The sequence below is a fragment of the Electrophorus electricus genome, chromosome 1, assembly GCF_013358815.1.
Source record: "Electrophorus electricus isolate fEleEle1 chromosome 1, fEleEle1.pri, whole genome shotgun sequence".
NCBI classification, from domain to species: domain Eukaryota; kingdom Metazoa; phylum Chordata; class Actinopteri; order Gymnotiformes; family Gymnotidae; genus Electrophorus; species Electrophorus electricus.
In genome coordinates, this window is record NC_049535.1 from 1,210,001 (window position 1) to 1,230,000 (window position 20,000).

The 20,000-nt window shown below is 48.9% G+C and overlaps 1 protein-coding gene across 13 annotated transcripts in view; it reads right to left on the minus strand.

Moving 5' to 3' along the window:
- Nucleotides 1–20,000, minus strand: part of sox6 (SRY-box transcription factor 6) — a 163,669-nt gene that overhangs the window by 71,176 nt on the left and 72,493 nt on the right. For all 13 annotated transcript variants that reach the window (XM_035531268.1, XM_035531260.1, XM_035531266.1 and 10 more), the window contains one exon: nt 9,501–9,590. In XM_035531268.1, coding sequence (XP_035387161.1) covers nt 9,501–9,590 — 90 coding nt within the window. The remainder of the gene's footprint in view (nt 1–9,500; nt 9,591–20,000) is intronic.

Below are 20,000 nucleotides of genomic sequence, written 5' to 3' on the forward strand. Positions count from 1 at the left end.
TATGGATCACTTTTAAAATACTGTTAAAAGTTTTATTAGACAAGACCGCATGGCGAGTCCGGGGGGGGGGGGGGGGGGGTCAGACCCCAGTCTGCCGGAAAAGACGCTACCAGATCACATGGTACAGCTTCGAACAGTGGTGGGTCCAAGCATACTAATAAAGGATTCTCCTCTGTCACTGTTCCTAAAGGAGACAGCCTGGTCAGGATGCGTCCTCGCACACGCACACACACACACACACACACACACACACACACATTTGCGCACGCAAATGGCCCACTGGCAGGATGTCTGTAACGGCCTGTAAGAGGTTAAAGGTCGCTCAAGTTGACTAACGACACGCATATGACGGAGAAGTTGAAAGAACAGCAAGATGCATCGATGTGAGAGCGAGTGAAAAATGTGAACTAGTGAGCGGATCCTTCTAGAAGCCGGTAAAGTCTCACAAAAGGAGAGCTCTCTGCACCCAAGGTTCACACAGGGAACAGGCTTGTGTAGAGACAAAAAAGAAAGAAAAAAATGTTAAAGACAACAGAAGCACTCTGGGAGATGGTTAGCTAACGCTGTGTCCCACCCCTCACGCAGTCTGCAGGGCCAGAGTCCCAGATGACTGTGAGCTGTGTGACGACAGACCAAAACAACAGAGACCACAGGGAGAGAGTGGGGGGGTGATGAGAATAGCAGGACCCAAGGATAAAAGACACTTTGTGTGGGTGCGATTTGTTCTGTCCAGCAGCTATTCTCCCAAGCCCGCCGCACCCCCTCCGCTCTGCGCCGTCTAATCAAGCACACCCCTAATTTGAGCTCTGATTCCCGAAGCCGGAACATGGGAAGGCAGCTTACAAGTCCAGCGAATGCCAGCGATAAAAGCTTCAGACACCCATGAGAAAGAAAGGACAAAAAGGGAACAAAAAGGCGAGCGAGAGAGAGAGACGTGAGTGGCCAGAGAGGAAGAAAGATCCCAAGAGCCCTCTTCTCATGCCAGACTTTGGTTAGGACAGCTGAGCCAGTAGGTCTAAATGCGAATGACTTTTTTTCCTCGCTCAAACGTCCCAGCACTGGAATTTCTTTGTCTCCCGCTCAGTTGTCTATTGTGCAGGCTCCCGTATGCTGGAAGCTCTTCCTAAGGAAAGAGGGACGTGTCCCGGGGGCCACGGCCAGACGCACGCTGCACATTGCTGGTGTGTGCCTGCGACGGATGATTAGGTGCCGCAAAGACATCACAGCCTGCTGCCGAGGACGCTTCCGCAGTAATGTAGTGCCGACCCGTGGGTCAGAACATGACAGCAACAGTGTCACTGCGCACAAAACAAACAGCACATATAGTTTATTATTAAGTATATTATTCACTTCAGTTTTGCATTTTGAATTGAATCGTCTGCACCCTCCAGAAATAAAGTAACAATTGTCTTTAAACAGGGAAAAATCCTAAAGAGTTAATATTTATTATGAAGACTGCAGAATGAGCAAGGCACACACACACACACACACACACACACACACACACACACACACACACACACACACACACTGCAAGTCTGTGCACTGGAGATATCAGGACACACTGACATTGCAGTGGAACATCAGCACATATTCACACTGTGCAGTGGAGATGTACCATCTCCTTCCCTCCTGAGGTGAGACGATACAGGCGACAGCTATCTGAAGGCTCCACATAGATCCTGTCGATCAAACTGCGTTAACAGGCATGAAGGCATGAGCACAAACCTGCTGCCACATGCAGTCAACTTCCTGGAGCCATCAGGAAGGAGCGCCAGAGCTCCTGGAAGAAACGTTCCAGGAGAATAACGGCCCCACCCCAGCGCAACAGAGGGCGAGAGTGACAACCCAACTTTGGTTTGTTTCTTTCTGTTTATTTGTTTGTTTGTTTGTTTTTTAAATCTATTGACAGACAGTGAAGCTTGAGTACCTTAGCCATGTCTATGAGTGTGTGTGTGTGTGCGCAGAAGGATCTGAACTAGGAGTCTGTGAACATGTCATAATGCAGTGCACATGCTTACATATGTCGTGTTGTTTTTTAATGCATGTAAACAACTCCTGGCTGACACCCAAGGTCAGCAAAGCCACCCTGGAACAGGCTTGTCTGCACACTGGAGCTAAACGAGGCCTTTCACCGTCTGGGGGTAATCTACTGATCTGTGGTGGTGATCTACTGATCACGGTGGCGATCTGCTGATCCTGGTGGTGATCTACTGATCTGTGGTGGCAATCTGCTGATCTGTGGTGGTGATCTTCTGACCTGTGGTGGTGATCTACTGATCTGCAGTGGCGATCTGCTGATCCCAGTGGTGATCGACTGATCTGTGGTGGTGATCTGCTGTTCTGTGGTGGTGATCTGCTGTTCTGTGGTGGTGATCTACTGATCTGTGGTGGAGATCTGCTGATCTGCAGTGGTGATCTACTGATCCTGTTGGCGATCTGCTGAGAATGGTGGGAATCTACTGGTGCCTGAGTTCAGTCGAAGCTCTTATACTCTGATGACGTGGGTGTTCTGGTCAGCAGTGTGGTTGGGGTCAGGGCCTGAGCGCTTGTAAACATGCTGACTCATCTCTAACTGGAACATCAGTGTCTCTTCCTGCCTTCCCATGAGGCCACAGACAGACCTGACCACTGTTCAAACTTCTGGACAGTGAAGAGAAGGCTTCCTCATGTCCTCTTGTCTGACTGTCCCCACCTTGATCTTTATCTGTTGTAGAGACTAAGGAGCAGCAAACACTACACGACTGTAACTAAAGGTTAAAGGTTGAGGAGTCTGGATCTTGTGAGATTCCAAGCTGCGGTGGAAAGGAGGCGTTTGTGACCTTGTGACCTTGTAACCTTCTGTCAGGGGCTCAGGCTTGACTGGTCATCCTTTCTCCTGTCTTTTCTCTCTCTGGGATACAGTGGAAGGGCGGTCTCCATTAGGACACCACTCTGGGACTGCTGTGACATTCCCTAAAGCACCCCAGACCACCACACACCACACCTCACCTCCACACACCTGTGAGGGGAAGAGTCTGGCAAACGCCAGTGCTGTAACACAAGGGGTTAATCCACTTGTCTGCCCAGACTTTGGCACACGCGATTAAATGATTGAGTTTCACCAGAGAAGTGAGAGAGAAAGCAGACGCAGATGGAGCAACACGTGGCACCTTGGATGTGCCTGACAAACGAAAAGATTTGAAAAGAAAAAATCTTAAGCACGTGCCCAGTGTATCCCAGTGTGCCCAGTGTATCCCAGTGTGCCATGTGCCCAGTGTATCCCAGTGTGCCCAGTGTATCCCAGTGTGCCATGTGCCCAGTGTATCCCAGTGTGCCCAGTGTATCCCAGTGTACCCAGTGTATCCCAGTGTGCAATGCGCTCAGTGTACCCAGTGTGCCCAATGTATCCCAGTGTACCCAGTGTGCCTAGTGTATCCCAGTGTATCCCAGTGTGCCCAATGTATCCCAGTGTATCCCAATGTACCCAGTGTGCCTAGTGTATCCCAGTGTATCCCAGTGTACCCAGTGTGCCCAATGTATCCCAGTGTATCCCAGTGTACCCAGTGTGACTAGTGTATCCCAGTGTATCCCAGTGTACCCAGTGTGCCCAATGTATCCCAGTGTTCCCAGTGTGCCCAATGTATCCCAGTGTATCCCAGTGTACCTAGTGTATCCCAGTGTACCCAGTGTGCCCAATGTATCCCAGTGTATCCCAGTGGACCCAGTGTGCCTAGTGTATCCCAGTGTGCCTAGTGTGCCCAATGTATCCCAATGTTCCCAGTGTATTCGAGTGTAGCCCTGTGTGCTTAGTGTAGCACAGAGGCCAGGGGAAAGTTTTTCTTATGGCCAGAACAGAACAGTCTGAGTGTGTGTGTGTGTGTATTCTGCCATCTTCCCCTCACCACTCCTGTTCATGAGGGCTTTCACTACCACCAGAGGTGAGCAGGAGGGACAGAACACAAGGTGTGTTTGTCTGGCGCTCCAACACCACACGCTCAATTCCTCAATTCATTAGGAGGGAAACGGAGGGCAACCTGCATTCATCTTGCAAATGTGACCCAAAGAAGGATAATTTACTGTAGCTCGTATTTCACTTGGGTACATGAGGGCGAGCAGGCGTTAGGGAGGAGGGGAAGAGCAGTGTGGCACTTCTGAACTGGAGGTGGCTAGAGGCGCCTGCCGCGCTCTCTCAGTCCTTCTTCTTTTGCCTCTCACTCAGTCTCCCTCTCTTTCTCTCTCTCTCTTTCTCTCTCTCTCTTTCTCTCTCTCTTTCTCTCCCTCTCTTTCTCTCTCTCTCTTTCTCTCCCTCTCTTTCTCTCTCTCTCTCGCTATAACAACAGAGATCGAATATCAGCTCATTGCCCCAGAAAAACTAATATTTGTTTAGTCTTTCAAAGTCTTTTAGACTATGAAACACATTTCAATAACTGCTAAAAATAGTGATTGAGTTTCTTGTATATTTTGCAATAAATAAAAAAGTGAAATTTACTTTTTATAGTACGTGCCATATCAGTCAGACAGGGACTGGCATGGTTTACATGCAGCCATTAAGAAGAAAAGTGAACAGTATCATCATTTTTTCAACTAAATACATCACTGCTCTGAGACACACTGGGTCCTGTCAGACCACATGACACACAGGGTCCTGTCAGACCACATGACACACAGGGTCCTGTCAGACCACATGACACACAGGGTCCTGACAGACCACATGACAGCAGCACCAGTCAGGTACAAGTCATCCAAATCAATCTCAATAGCAGCAATTCTCTCTCTCTCTCTCTCTCTCTCTCTCTCTCTCTCTCTCTCTCTCTCTCTCTCTCTCTCTTTCCTTCTCTCCCTCTCTCTCTGGCTTCTACTCATGTACTGATCACACAATGTCAGCTAAGGCCTGTTGCGCAGATGCCGGTTGAAACATGATTAGGAAAGGTATGAGCAGGTTGAGATCTTGCACTACAGCTCACTGAAGGAGTCATTTATGGAAGCACTTGACTATTTTTGTTACAGGGTTTGAGAGTATGGACTCAGTTAAAGTAACCGTCTGCTTTTTTAAAGAGAAGGATATTATGTGCTTAAAACAACCGGAGTTCAACAACTCATTGAGGAAGAGGAATTCAACAGCTCACACCTCACTACTGAAAGACGTTTAAACAAAGTACTCTCTCAGCTCCTCGCGAATTTCACCACTTAATTCATAATTAACCATTATTCATTCAGTTCAAGTTTCAGTAGAGTTTCATTGAGATTCTCCAGCACCGAGGAACTAAAAGGGCGATAGATTAAAATAATGGGAAAACTAGTAAAGTGTGTGTGTGTGTGTGTATGTGTGTGTCTGTGTGTGTTCAGCATGGCGATTACGTCCTGTGACAGAACGCTGCTCGCCAGGCAACACATACGTACGTTCGTTTAACGAGCTGGCGGTTATCTGTGCTCGTCTTCCTCATAATGAGACAAACCAACAAACAATTTGTATACTGATCATTGAGACATGACACAGTCATTATTTATAACTGCTAAAAACATGAAAGCCTGTAAAATAGATCCAAATATGGATTTTATCCAAACGTGCACGCCACACAGCAACGGCTCTCGGGAAAATTCTTAGTTGGCCAGTAGCACGTCGGCTAAATATGACGTATATTTGTTGAGCTCCAAAAAGTAGGGTTAGTGTAAACATTTAGGGTTAACACTCGAGGAGGTGCAGACTGTGGCCACCTGGTGATAGTTGTAAAAAAAAAAAGACGAGAAGTTGGATGAATTAAACTTCATAAACCGGATGCTTCAGGAGACAGGAGACATGAGACAGGAGACGTGAGACACGAGACAGGATTTGCGCTGGCTATTATGTCTATTGAAAACGCCAGAGGCAGGAATTCGGACTGGAAGCGTGCAGATTTTGCTCATCGCGTCAGACACGTCAGTCACATCACTACTCGTTAGCTCTATCCTGTAATCTCAGAATTTGGCCTTGTGCCAGCCACTCTGCCTCTCGTGTTCCTCCCCTCCTCTCCTCTCTCCTCCTTCCTCCTCTCCTCTGCTCTCCTCCTCTCTTCTCCTCCCTTCTCCTCTCTCCTCCTCCCTCTCATCTCCCCTCCTTTCCTCCCCTCTCCTCGTCTCCTCCCTCTGCCCCCCTCTCCTCCTCTCCTCCCCTCTCCCCTCCTCCTGGCTGGCAGCTAGGAATCTCAGGTAGAAACACAAACATGTCACTCAGCCACGCCATGTGAGCTAAAACGATCTGGGAAGGCATGGCCTCCACGTCCCTGCCCAGCGTCCCCCTCGACTCACTGTGCCTCTGATCAGTGTGTGAGTGAGCCAACAGCAGCTCCGTGGTAGGCGGGGCTTTTAGCACGGCTCCACGTTCCCACAACCCTGTTCTGTGCACCTATGCTTCGCCCACGACGTCGCTAGCCCGCGCAAACCCCATGACCCGCTCGGCGTCCGCACCCGGGCTGCTCCGTGTGGCCAGACACGCACCTAGACAAACAAATGGCTGTTCAAACAAATGGCTGTTGTTTTCGCGTGCAGCCCAGCGGGAGACAGTGTTGAGACAGGGCAAGGCAGCACATGTCCTGCACTCGGGTCACGGGTCACACTTGCTCCGATCATTCTTGGGGTTTCTGGGTAAGTCTATGGACAATAGTTCTTTACAGAATTCTGTCTTGGTGCCTCAACTAGGCTCATGAGGTTGGAGGGGGTCAATGAGAAAAAACCAAAGCAAAAGGAAGTAGTTAAGACGTTTGCAGAGAGACACAGCTAAAGGTGGTGCTGCAGAAGAAGAAAAGTGAAGATAATTTCATTCCTTCCTCACAGTTCAGGGGAAAAAACACCCCATACACTTTCATTTATCACAGAACATCAAAAGTGAGCTGTTGGGGGGGGGGGGTTGCCCCTGTAACGCAGGGACAACGAGTCAAACAACACGGCTAAAGTCGGAATGTGCAGTTCACACTGCCGGCAGATGAATGCGTGCATGCGTGAACACTTCCTGCAAGGCCAGTCCCACGTCCGCACCTTTTCAGCCCATGTCATCCTTTATCTAGCACACGCCGCCATTCATCTGAACCCACAGACACGCAGTCTTTGTATTGATTTATTTTTTAACCCGACAATTAACGTGGTCTCTGATTTATCATCACACTTCAGATCTTAATCAAACTGTGTGTGTGTGTGTGTGTGTGTGTGTGTGTGTGTGTGTGTGTGAGTGTGTGTGAGTGTGCGTGTGTGTGTGTGCGTGTGTGTGCACGCGTGCGTGTGTGTGTGTGTTCGTATTTTCTTCTTTTCCAGCTTGTTACCTTTGTTTGTGTTTTAATTAACCAGACCTTGTGCTTCTCCAACCCTGAGTTTCCTATTTAATTGCCCACCCTTACACGGGCGCTGACTTCAAACGCGCCACACAGACATTTTGTAAGGGCGAGCACAAAGCAGCCCTTTGAAATGTCTCCAGTCATATGAAATGGCACGCTAATTAGAAACCTCAGGCTGCCAGTATGATATGAAAAGTAGCTCTGTCTCTTCTGCCTTCGCGACGGCCGCAGTCTCGCTGGGGGTACGCGGTGCGAGGGGCTTTCTGGGGCAACATCGACACCTTCCACCGAGCGCGACCTCACGCCTTGTCGTTTATCAAACGTAAAAATGCCCTGTAATTTAAAAAGATCTCATTTCAAAAGGCTCAATCACCCCCCTCGCACGTACCCACCACACTTTGATCTATGACGGAGAGCAATAGGCCCAGCACAATGAATCTTCAACACCATGATTTACATGAGCGGTTCATTAGGGTCACTGCTCATGAATACACTTATTAGAAGGTGTGACTTTTTTGTTTGTTTTTTAACTCCCTTTTAGTACATGAAGTAAGTCTAATTCGAGAATTAAAACCAAGGACAAACGTTCCGTCCGTTCTGGCCGGAAACAGGAGCGCAGCTCCACTTCTCTCCAATGGTATCGGTGTTGCTAACGGACTCCAGCGAGATCTGGGCTCTGAATGTCTGCTGAGTTAGAAGAGCCATATTGATGCTTTGCCGTGTGCTATCTGGTATTCTAAAGGTTTCTCTTTGACACCTGCATCTCCCTTAAGTACGTACGCGAACAAATAAATGAATGAATGGATGAATGCATAAATAAATAAATACAATTCTAAAGAAAGATATCAAAACATGGGTGAGTCAGAGAAAAGAGGCATATGACATGTGACAAACGGGTGGAGTTGCCGGTGTTTGGGGTGTAAGAAAAGGGTGTGAGCAGAAAGCAAGTGCCAGAGAGAGAGAGAGAGAGAGAGAGAGAGAGAGAGAGAGAAAGGGAGAGAGAGGGACAGAGATAGAGAGAGAGAGAGAGAGAGAGAGAGAGAGAGCGATTAGGGAGGGGGGTATTGGAGTGGGTGCCAGAGCGTTATCAGAGAGCTGGTACCGAGTCTACAACATAAACACACATCTGTAACAGTCAGTGCTAAGACCTGCGCCCAGGAAAAATGAAAGTGAGAGAGACAGAGAGAGAAAATGTGGAAGAAAACCCCACCTTTAGCAGGAATAAATTGCGATATAAACTATAATGTTTTTAAGCACACACGTACACACACACGTACACACACACGTACACACACACAAACGCATGCACACACACACACACACATGTACACACTCACACACACACACACGCACACACACACACACACGCACGCACACACACACGCACGCACACACACACGCACGCACACACACGCACACACACACGCACACACACACGCACACGCATACTCGCATGCATGCACACACACACACACATATGCACACACACGCGCACACACACACACACATGCACACACATGCATACGCACACCCGCACACACACGCATGCGCATGCATGCACACACACACACAAACGCATGCGCACACACACACACGCACACTCGCATGCATACACGCACACACACACACACACACACACAAACACACACACACACGCATGCGCACACGCGCACACGCGCACACACACACACACACACACACACACACACAGCATTGAAAGACTCTTATCCTTTACCCTCTATTTATTTCAAGCCCACTTTAACCTCAGTGTCTGACCATCAGAGGTGAATCATGCATCTCCTCATACAGAGGCCACATTTACCCCGAATGGGACCAAAAAATACAACCCCCACAATCCATTTAGACAAACACTTATTAGAGAGCCTGATACTAAGACAGCGGGAGGACTGGAGCCTTGAGACCAGAGATAAAACGTCCAGCGAAGGGAAGAGGTACTATTAGTCCCACTTAGTCCTCCTGTTGGAGACAGGGGACACATGTAGAAACACTCCTGATAAATATGGAGCTGGGCACAGTTTTGATGGAAACATATTTGTTGCACAAACACACACACGTACACACACACACACACACACACACGCGCACACACACACACACACACACACACACACACACACAAGTACACACACACGCACGCACGCACACACACACACACATACGCACACACACACACACACACACACACACACTTACCTTTTATTTCTCCCAAAAGTTCGCTCGTGTTGAGTCTCTCCATCTTCTCCTTCCAGTCTTTTGAGAGGAGTTTTTCCATACAGGAGGATTCTGAAAGACACGGACATAAAAGGAAGACATTAATCGAGGTTTTCATAGAAGTTATGAAAATGACTCACAGAGATACACACGGGAACACAAAACAAAGACTTGAGACCATTAGACGAGTCTTCAGACGAGAAAGAAAGAAAAGAATCAAGAAGAAAAGAGTTGCAAAGGACAAAAAGCTACAGGTATAAGCATCTCAAAACCTGTGTTCCGGAACACGCGCGGCAGGATGTGCTGTGTGTTCCGGAACACGCGCGGCAGGATGTGCTGTGTGTTCCGGAACACGCGCGGCAGGATGTGCTGTGTGTTCCGGAACACGCGTGGCAGGATGTGTTCTGTGTTCCGGAACAGGCGCGGCAGGATGTGCTGTGTGTTCCGGAACATGCGCGGCAGGATGTGCCGTGTGTTCCGGAACACGCGCGGCAGGATGTGCCGTGTATTCCGGAACACGCTCAGCAGGATGTGCTGTGTGTTCCGGAAGGATGTGTTGTGTGTTCCGCAACACGCGGGGCAGGATGTGTTCACTGATCCACAACACATGTGGCAGGCTGTGTTCTCTGTAACTGGCTGGCTACAATAAGAGTGTGTCACACTTCAGAATGTCAAACCTCATTAGAAAACATTTCTAAAGCCGAAAAAAGTGCATTGGAATTTCCTAAAGAACAAATACATTGGGGTTGATAATTGAATTAAACGTCCTGACATCACTTGCTATATCATAAGAGGCTCATATAATCGCCGGAAAGGTCCGACGCCTTCAGCGTCAGGGTCATTCCCTTCATCATCAACACCGAGCCACGGGAACCACTGAAAACAAGATGCACCATCCAGCACTTCCTCCTACCAGCAGTACTGAGCGGGTTTAACGAGACTGGGACTGTTGGATGTGTGCAGATGTCCCCCCAGCCTGGTGATAAGGTGTGATGAGGCTCAGACACTCCAGAGAGACATTAAAGGAGGAGCTACTGCAGAAGGGTTGGGGAGGGGAGGGGGTTTGGTGGGAGGGGCATAGGGGGTTCAAGTAATGATGAAAACAATTAACATTTGTCCAGCAGACAATGAATCAGGGGAAGGTATTGCTGGAATCCAGTGAGCTACAGCCCGGGGTCACTGCTCACACACACACACGGAGCCAAGCATTCACATACACCGATGCCTCCTACAGCTAACATGGGCCAAAGATCTCGAGCTGAGAGGAGACAGAGATGAGCCGTGCTGCGATGACGATAACGAGGTGGCCGCCTCCCCCTCCTCCCCCTGCTTCCACGTCTTCTGCTCCCATATCAGCGTTCCAGGACTGCTGGCATAGCTGCCCCCAAGCGAAGAGCGTTCCGCCACACCACGCTGCATGCACATGACATCACGGGGCAGAAGAACAGCGTTTGTTCTGTGCAGAAGAACCAGGGTGGACAGAAGAAAGGCGGAGCCTGGGTTTATGCCCCTGGAGCGGGGTGGTTTTGTGGTGGGGGCCAGACGATCGCCAAACAAGAGCTCGCAATTCTTGAGCACTCGTGCAAGGTCGGTTACTGATCTAGTTGCATTCTGGGTATTGTAGTCATAGCATGAGGTAGTCCATGCCACAGGGCATTCCAGCTGAAACGGATCGTCGCTCTTTATGAGTGCAGGATGACAAAATTAAATTTGATGTCATTGCAGTTTCCCCGTTTGCCAAGTGGTGAACATTTTCATGTAGTTTTAAATGCAAAGGGGCATTTTTCTAGTACAGACAAAAAGAAGCAAAGAAATGATCAACATGCCAAGTCAGAGGAAATTATAATATGTAAATATCCATGGATATCAACATGCCTGCCTGTGTATGAAGAACGAGTCAGAGGAAATTATAATATGTAAATGTCCATGGATATCAACATGCCTGCCTGTGTATGGAGAACAAATCAGAGGAAATTATAATATGTAAATGTCCAGGGATGACATCACCCTTCACCCTCGTACCACAGGTAAAGCACAGAGAACAGAGAGGTATGGACAGGCTCCTGGTAGCACAGAGCTGAGGAGGTCCCTGTGGTAGCACAGAGCTCACTGAGGAGGCCCCTGTGGTAGCACAGAGCTTACTGAGGAGACCCCTGTGGTTGCACAGAGCTCACTGAGGAGACCCCTGTGGTAGCACAGAGCTTACTGAGGAGACCCCTGTGGTAGCACAGAGCTCACTGAGGTGGTCCCTGGTAGCACAGAGCTCACTGAGGAGGCCCCTGTGGTAGCACAGAGCTCACTGAGGAGACCCCTGTGGTTGCACAGAGCTCACTGAGGAGGCCCCTGTGGTAGCACAGAGCTCACTAAGGTGGTCCCTGGTAGCATGGCTCTCTCTGAGATGGCCCCTGTGGTAGCACAGAGCTCACTGAGGAGGCCCCTGTGGTAGCACAGAGCACACTGAGGTGGCCCCTGTGGTAGCACAGAGCTCACTGAGGAGACCCCTGTGGTTGCACAGAGCTCACTGAGGAGGCCCCTGTGGTAGCACAGAGCTCACTAAGGTGGTCCCTGGTAGCATGGCTCTCTCTGAGATGGCCCCTGTGGTAGCACAGAGCTGACTGAGGAGGCCCCTGTGGTAGCACAGAGCTCACTGAGGAGGCCCCTGTGGTAGCACAGAGCTCACTGAGGTGGCCCCTGTGGTAGCACAGAGCTCACTGAGGTGGTTCCTGGTAGCGTGGCTCTCTCTGAGGTGGCCCCTGTGGTAGCACAGAGCTGACTGAGGTGGTCTCTGGTAGCATGGCTCTCTCTGAGGTGACCCCTGTGGTAGGAGAGGCTCAGGCAGGTTTTGAGAAGAGAGGACTGTGTTTGATTCCCAACGTCCTCCCTTTCTGCCTGGTCAGCAGGACATCAGTGCTCTGACTCATTCTGACATTACTTCTGCTTTACTGGGTTTTCCAATCACAGAATCGCAGTTTGCTTCTTTGACCCCATGTGAGAGTGAAGATGGTTTCTGTGTGCATGAATGTGTGTGTGTGTGTGTGTGAGTGCATGTGTGTGTGCATATGTGTATGGGTGTGCATGTGTGTGAGCGCATGCGTGTGTTGGTGAGTGCATATGTGTGTGAGTGCTTGTGTGCCTGTGTGTGTGTGTGTGTGTGTGTGTGGGCCTTTTGCCCCTGAGTGAAAGTGCTTCCTCTGGTAGACCCAGTCCTCATCAACACACTCCCCTCAGATTTAAAGAAAACACACACACACACACACACACACACACACACACATACAGCTACACAAATCCCTTCCCCTCAGATGAAAAGTAGACAAAAAATAAAGACACTTCCTTTTACAGCACAGAGCACCGTCCTGAGAGGGTCAAAGGCTTTATGGAAGACTTTCCCATATTTCTCTCCTCCTCCACACACACACACACACACACACACACACACACACACACACACGCGCGCGCGCGCACACACGCACACACACGCGCACACACGCAAGCGCACACAGAGCACTTGATCATTAAGGAATGTACCAACTGTTGGAGATAATGTGGTGCCAGCTCCCATTATGCTCCACTCTGCCTCCCTCGAGAGTGACCACTCCCTGCACTCCTCCCCCCCCCCCACACACACATCATATCTGGAATGTGCCAGAAATGCCCTTCGGGGTTTTGTTGTTGTTTTTTTTTACCTGAATGAGGTGAAGAATGTCCAGTGTGCAGTTGTTTGTGTGTGTATGTATGTGTGTGTGTGTGTGTGTGTGTGTGTGTGTACATGTGTGTATGTGTGTGTGTGTGTGTGTGTGTGTGTGTACATGTGTGTACATGTGTGTATATGTGTGTGTGTGTGTGTGTGTGTGTATACGTGTGTGTACATGTGTGTGTGAGTATGTGTGTGTAAGTGTATGTATGCGTGTGTATGTGTGTATATGTGTGTGTACGTGTGTGTGTATGAAATACATTGAGGAATAAAACGACTGAAACCGTGCTGAGTGAGAACATCCCAGTTCAGTTCTATATGTGGACACGTTAGGAAAACAAGTGGTTAACATGAGGGTTGGATGGTTTGTCTCAAAGTTCCCTTATAAAGGCGAGAACACTCCTGAGGAATTCTGATGAATAAGAGCAGGAATATTTTTCCTTCAGCTTCCCATGTTGCATTCCAAGCCAGGAGAAACGCTGCTTAATATCCAGGCCATACTTCCCGTCACATTAACATATTAAGGATGCCAAGCTTCAAAACTCAAACAGAACCTCGACCAGAATTGTTTGTCTCTCAACATTCAGAAAAGCGTGCCACATGTGATGTATTCCCGAACACGTTTACATCCCCATTTGGAAATGGGAATGGTACAGAGGCTCTGGCACTTTGGAACTGCTGTGGAAATGGGAAAAGCGTGTTGTTGGTTTGAGCCAGGTCCTGTCACACGGATGGAGGGAGCAGATAAATAAAGAAAACACCACTGGCTTTATTGTGGTTTCCCCGAGGCCATCCGAATCTCCACACGCCCTCCGTCCTCAGAGATAAAGGGGCGTGTGGCTCGGGGGGACCAATTCAGACTGGGTGACATTGGAATGAGAACAATGAGGCCGTTTCCTATCTGTGTCCTATTTACACCCCCCCCCCCCCACACACACACACGAGTCTGCTGTTTCAGTCTGCTCACTGGTCCCCAGTGGAGCAGAGAGGTTTCTTCCAGCACTGTCCATCCCACAGATAGGGCACAGGCGCTGGGGACGACAGCTTTGGCAGAGCCCTGCTGGTGTGGAGCTTCTCACAGGACAGGGAGCAAAACTACTGGCAATAGCAGAAAAGCAGAGTAAAGGAGAGAGAGAGAGCGAGAGAGCGAGAGAGTCCTATACCCATGGCTAGGGTAATGCCAGCACCCTAGAGCCAGCCTAGCGTGTCTGAATAAATGCCCCTGGCGTTCTCTGGTGCGAGTGCGTCACACGCCCGAGACCGAGACTGTTGCCCTCAGAACAACAGGATTAGAGGCCGACGTGGCCCTGGCGCCCCGAACACAGCGTGTGCCAGGAGAGCGAGCACACAGCATCAGCCTCTGCTGCCCCCAGTGAATCCGACGCCTTCTTTGCCGCCGGCCCCTGTGTTTGCCACCAGCCGCAGGGTCCTAATGCTCCTCCCCCAGACTCCAGACGTGCCGCGCGGCAGCGGCTAACCAATATCTCCCGCCCCATCTCCGCTAAGCCTGTTGCTGTAGACACCCGTCTTTAGAGGGGCAGGGAATCGGGAGCGTCTCGTGCAAAAATGCCCAGAGTGAAGCGGGAGCAAGCAGATTCCACACGGAGCGTCATGCGCACGAAAAGGAGGAGTTAGTGCGCTCGTAAATCTCAACAAAGCAATGTTTCTGCGAGATGTGTTTGGTGTAAACAGATCTCAGCACCTGGTACAAACCACTGCCAGATTCGTATGTTAAACACAAGCCACAACACTGGAACACTCACAGCCATGTCAGTGAGGTAAGCAGAAACGTTTTTTGCTCACTGGTGCCAAACTTTTCCCTTTTTTTTGTTTGAAGATGAAATATTGTCCCTCTGTGTCCCCAGCCATTTAGCTGAGGAGACAGGCAGATCATAACATGAAGCTTTTATTGTGAGCTGTGTAATACACACCACTGCTGCTTACAAACTCACCGTCTGTAAGAAACACCATTAATCTGTTCCCAGCAAAGATCTTTAACTTTTACCACTGTCCTAAACTCAGGGGTTCAACCAGCGTGTCCTCGCAAAAAAAGCATCTATTTTAAAATCTACTCTATATAAATGAGAAGCAATCCAATCTGTATCAGCGGCAGTTCATAAAAATTCTAATTAGCAATTTATGGTACAAGATTTCATTAATATGGATTATGGGTATATAGTATGTTTACTATGTAACATTCCAGAAAAACCCTGAGACGGTCATGTTTAGACTTGCTCTGGGAAGTGTTTCTGTGGATGGTAGCAGGATGTCTTTCACTCTCACTCTCACTCTTACTCTCTCTCTCACTCTCTGCCTTTCTGTCTCTCTGGAGCGAAAGATGTTCTAGCTGTCATGGCCCAGAAGATATGTTAAGAGTGTGTGTGTGTGTGTGTGTGTGTGTGTGTGGATGAGTCGTGCCCCATGGCGTAATGCCAGCACATCTGCCACTGGCCCAATGCCCCACGTGGCCCCTGTAATCCCCACTACAGGAAGCAGCTCTTCCTCCTCATCAGTCCCTGCTCTCTGAGAGAGAGAGAGAGAGAGAGAGAGAGAGAGGGAGAGAGAGAGAGGGAGAGAGAGAGAGAGGGGGAGAGAGTGAGAGAGAGAGAGGGAGAGAGAGGGAGAGAGAGAGAGAGAGAGAGAGAGAGAGTGAAAGAGAGAGAGAGTGAGAGAGAGAGAGAGAGAGAGAGAGAGAGAGGGAGAGAGAGAGAGAGAGAGAGAGAGAGGGAGAGAGAGAGAGAGAGAGTGAGAGAGAGAGAGAGAAAGGGGGTGGGGCAGATCACTTCACTCTATTCCTCCCCACACACGCCCTCCCATCATTGGCTATTGTCCTCTATCTGCTGCCAGATTGGCCTGTATGAATTGTCCATTGTCTGAAGACCCACACTGCCATGGTCCCATGTTTCAGTGGTCAACACACACTCTAGATGGTATCTCATGTTTCAGGGGTCAACACACACTCTAGATGGTGTCTCATGTTTCAGGGACAAACACACAGTCTAGATAGTGTCACTTGACTCAGTGGACAAACACACTCCAGATAGTGTCTCGTATCTCAGTGGACAAATACACACTCTAGATGGTGTCTCATGTTTCAGGGACAAAGGACACACTCTAGATAGTGTCTCATGCTTCGGGGACAAACACACACTTTAGATAGTGTCTCATGACTCAGTGGACAAACACACACTCTAGATAGTGTCTCATGACTCAGTGGACAAACACACACTCTAGATAGTGTCTCATGCTTCGGGGACAAACACACACTCTAGATAGTGTCTCATGACTCAGTGGACAAACACACACTCTAGATAGTGTCTCATGTTTCGGGGACAAACACGCACTCTAGATAGTGTCTCATGCTTCGGGGACAAACACACACTCTAGATAGTGTCTCATGCTTCGGGGACAAACACACACTCTAGATAGTGTCTCATGTTTCGGGGACAAACACACACTCTAGATAGTGTCTCATGTTTCGGGGACAAACACACACTCTAGATAGTGTCTCATGTTTCGGGGACAAACACACACTCTAGATAGTGTCTCATGCTTCGGGGACAAACAACACTCCAGACAGCGTCTCGTCTCTCAAGGCCGCTCTGATGCTTTTCAACATTAGAGTAGTTATGGTTCCCTGGCAACCCTAGAAGAGGCCAATACCAAACACGGTCTCAGCAAAAATAAACAGTTACCAAATCAATGGTCCACTGACACTGTCCATTTAAATCTCCTCTGCACAGGATTGTCTTTGATCCAACCAATCAGAAGTGACACAGGATTCTCCTTTTGAATCAGCTGTTCTCAAACAGCAGATTTCTAGTACAGGGCTGAGTGTGCTCTGGTGTTTTAGCGGGAAACGCTGCCCGTCTCTGAAATGAATCATTTTCCAGACACGGAGAGGAAGACTCCCAACAAACGCACCTGCTGGTCCCCTCAAGAGAGGAATCAGGAATGAAACCTGGATCAAGTCGAGACTGGGAAGAGCTATGTTCCAGTTCTCCAGGAAAACAAGGCTATTTGAGAAGCTCCCTTGTGTTTGGAACGGATGTTTTTTGGGGTTTTTTCTCGTTTAGTGAACAATAGAGATACAGTAGTAAATTGGGCCCTAAAGAAGACTATCTCTTCCCTCTTCTCATGAAAACAAACTAGACACACAGACTTTAAAAGAGAGAGAGAGCGGGAGAGAACTGCAGGCACACACAAAACTGTTAGAGGGGAATCTTCTGAATGTCTTAATCACAGAGCCACTAAAACAAGACTCCATCATCACACAAAATAAGAGCATAATAATTACAAGAGGCAGGCAGGAAAGTGAAGCGGCAGAAGGAAACATGTTTTGTCACTGGCGTCGGCGGTCCTACAGACAACAGCTGCTGACTTGGGCGGCTTCTGCACGCGCTCCTGAAGTCTCCATAATCACGCCGTTATTGAAGAGACAAGAAAAAACGGGCCACTAATTGCACGGGAGCAATCGAGGCGTAATAGGGTACACACCCGGGCTCAGTCGCACAATGCCGTGCGCAAAAACGGAGCGTCGGGTGGCAAGAGACGCAGACAGAGAGAGGAAGAGGGATTAAAAACGAGAAAGAGAAAAAGAAAAAGAGAGAGAAAGAGAAAGAACTCTATCCATCATAACAACATGTACAACAGTGGCTTGTCGCTCAATTTCTGCCAATTACTCACCTCCCTGTCAACACTTTTAATAACCTCCATCATTTCCAGAATTTTTTTTACATTTTTTTTTTTTGATTCGGTTAAATAATTTCAGCTCTTTAATATGCAAATGTGCCTGTTGGCATGCATGGCTGAGGAGCATTGCCTTCGTGAGATGTGTCACTATAGTTGTGAGCACCTGCACGTTGGCAAAGACTTGATTTAATTGACACCTAATGTCGTTCATTATTCCACTTAGTGAACACCTCTGTTAGTCACCTGGAGCCCATGCCCAACACGGCTTGTCAACAGTTCCTATAAATAGGGCCCGTTAGGGAAAAAAGAAGAAGAAAAGCCCCGCCCCTAAAATTGTCTCCCTCTCTCTTGCTCTCTCTTTAAAAAAAAAAACAATCACGTGTAACTATTTTTTAAAAAATCCAACATTATTGTGAAGTTTCCTCTGGCGTTGCATCATAAGGAAGATTGCCAGCTTTAGCACTGTGCTTTTCCAGCTATGTAATTCCAGGCCAACCATTTCATGGTAATAACAGGTCAGGCTCTATAGTGTAATTCTCCCTTTTGCACGGAGGCGCAGGCAACAAAGGTACAGGGAGGCGCACCGTAAAGCGCTAACGGGTGTGTCTGGAACGGTGAGGCTCCTTATCCCACAGAGTTATGGCGTTAAATCCGCAGCACTGACCGCAGGCTACGGCCTGACCTCTGACTTCTCCGATCAAAACACGTGTCCGTCAAGCGCATATGAATTGACCACTCCCGAGTGGCTCCACCTCTCAAGTGGGGCGGGACATGACCCCTTGGCCGATCCATTTCACTGCAGCGCCTGTCGCTAATCAGACATGAATTATTGAAGTGGCAGCACAGCCATGGTCAATCCCGCGCCCGGCGTGAGCGGGGAGCTGGTTCATCGGGAGGGGACGACACAGGGGAGCCGTCCCCATCTCGCACGCACGCACGCAGTGGAAGATATATCCATGCCACCACTGTGGCTTTTAAAGATAAACTCAGTATATGGCTTGTGTGAAGAACCCAAAATACTGAAGAATAAAACAGACAAAGAGAGAGAGAGAGAGAGAGGACTTGTGGCAGAGAGTGGAGGTGACTGAGGTGATGGAGGTGATGGAGGTGACTGAGGTGTAGCCTGTTTTTGATAAGGATGTGCGGGTTTCGGTGTGTGTTTTGGTCTGTCTGGGTCTCTACGTCTCCCTGTCTGCTGTCCAGGGGTTTCAGCGTGTGTGAAAGAACTGCTCTGAATTCTAGATGTCAGAAAGCGCAGCTGCAGATACAGAAACAGTGGCATGTTAAGGACCTCGAGATGAAAACCTCACAAGTCTCTGAGCATTCATCCCAGCTATAAAGACCCCAGGACAGAGGGCGCAGAACGTTAAACAAAGTTGAAAGATTGTGAGTCCAACTCAAGGATCCTGGTAAGGGAGTTAAAAACTGGGGGCGTGTGTGTGTGTTTGGTGGAAAGGGTGGGGGTGGAGCAAAAAAAAAAAAAATCCAATCAAAACTTAGTGAGCAGAGATGTGATGTGAAGCCAAGACGCACGGAGCCCCAAACCTGCAATCTCCTCTTAGACGAGAGAGAGGCAGCTGGCACAACAGCTGGCAGACCGGATTAATGTCAGAAGAATGAAATAAAACTCAACATATGTCCGAGGCCGAGGTGGCATGCCTGCACGTGATTATGCCCCGACGGGCGGCGCGCGCACAGATCGGCACATCTCAGCATTCCACAAGGTCACTTTTACGGCAGGAAAAAATGGAAAAGGACACTAAGACTATTTAATGCTTGGATAGCGAGATGAACTTCTCCCACTGCTCTCTGTCTGTCTGGTCCACACAGTGTGGAGGGGCACCCACAGGTCCCTGGCAGAAGGGGCTGCCGTGGCAACCAGCAGCCTCCGATCAAGCCATGGCTCGTTAGGGCTCTGAAGCTTTTCCTGAAAAGGGGAAGAATTAAGGAAGAGCAGAGCGAATCTGGGATCTCTGGAATCTTCTCACCAGATGAGCTACACACCGGAAGTGTGTTGTGATGTGGAGGGAACTAAAATAAGAATCTCTGTTTTTGGAAGGTAAATAAGTGAGGAACAAAAATACATAAATGGGCGA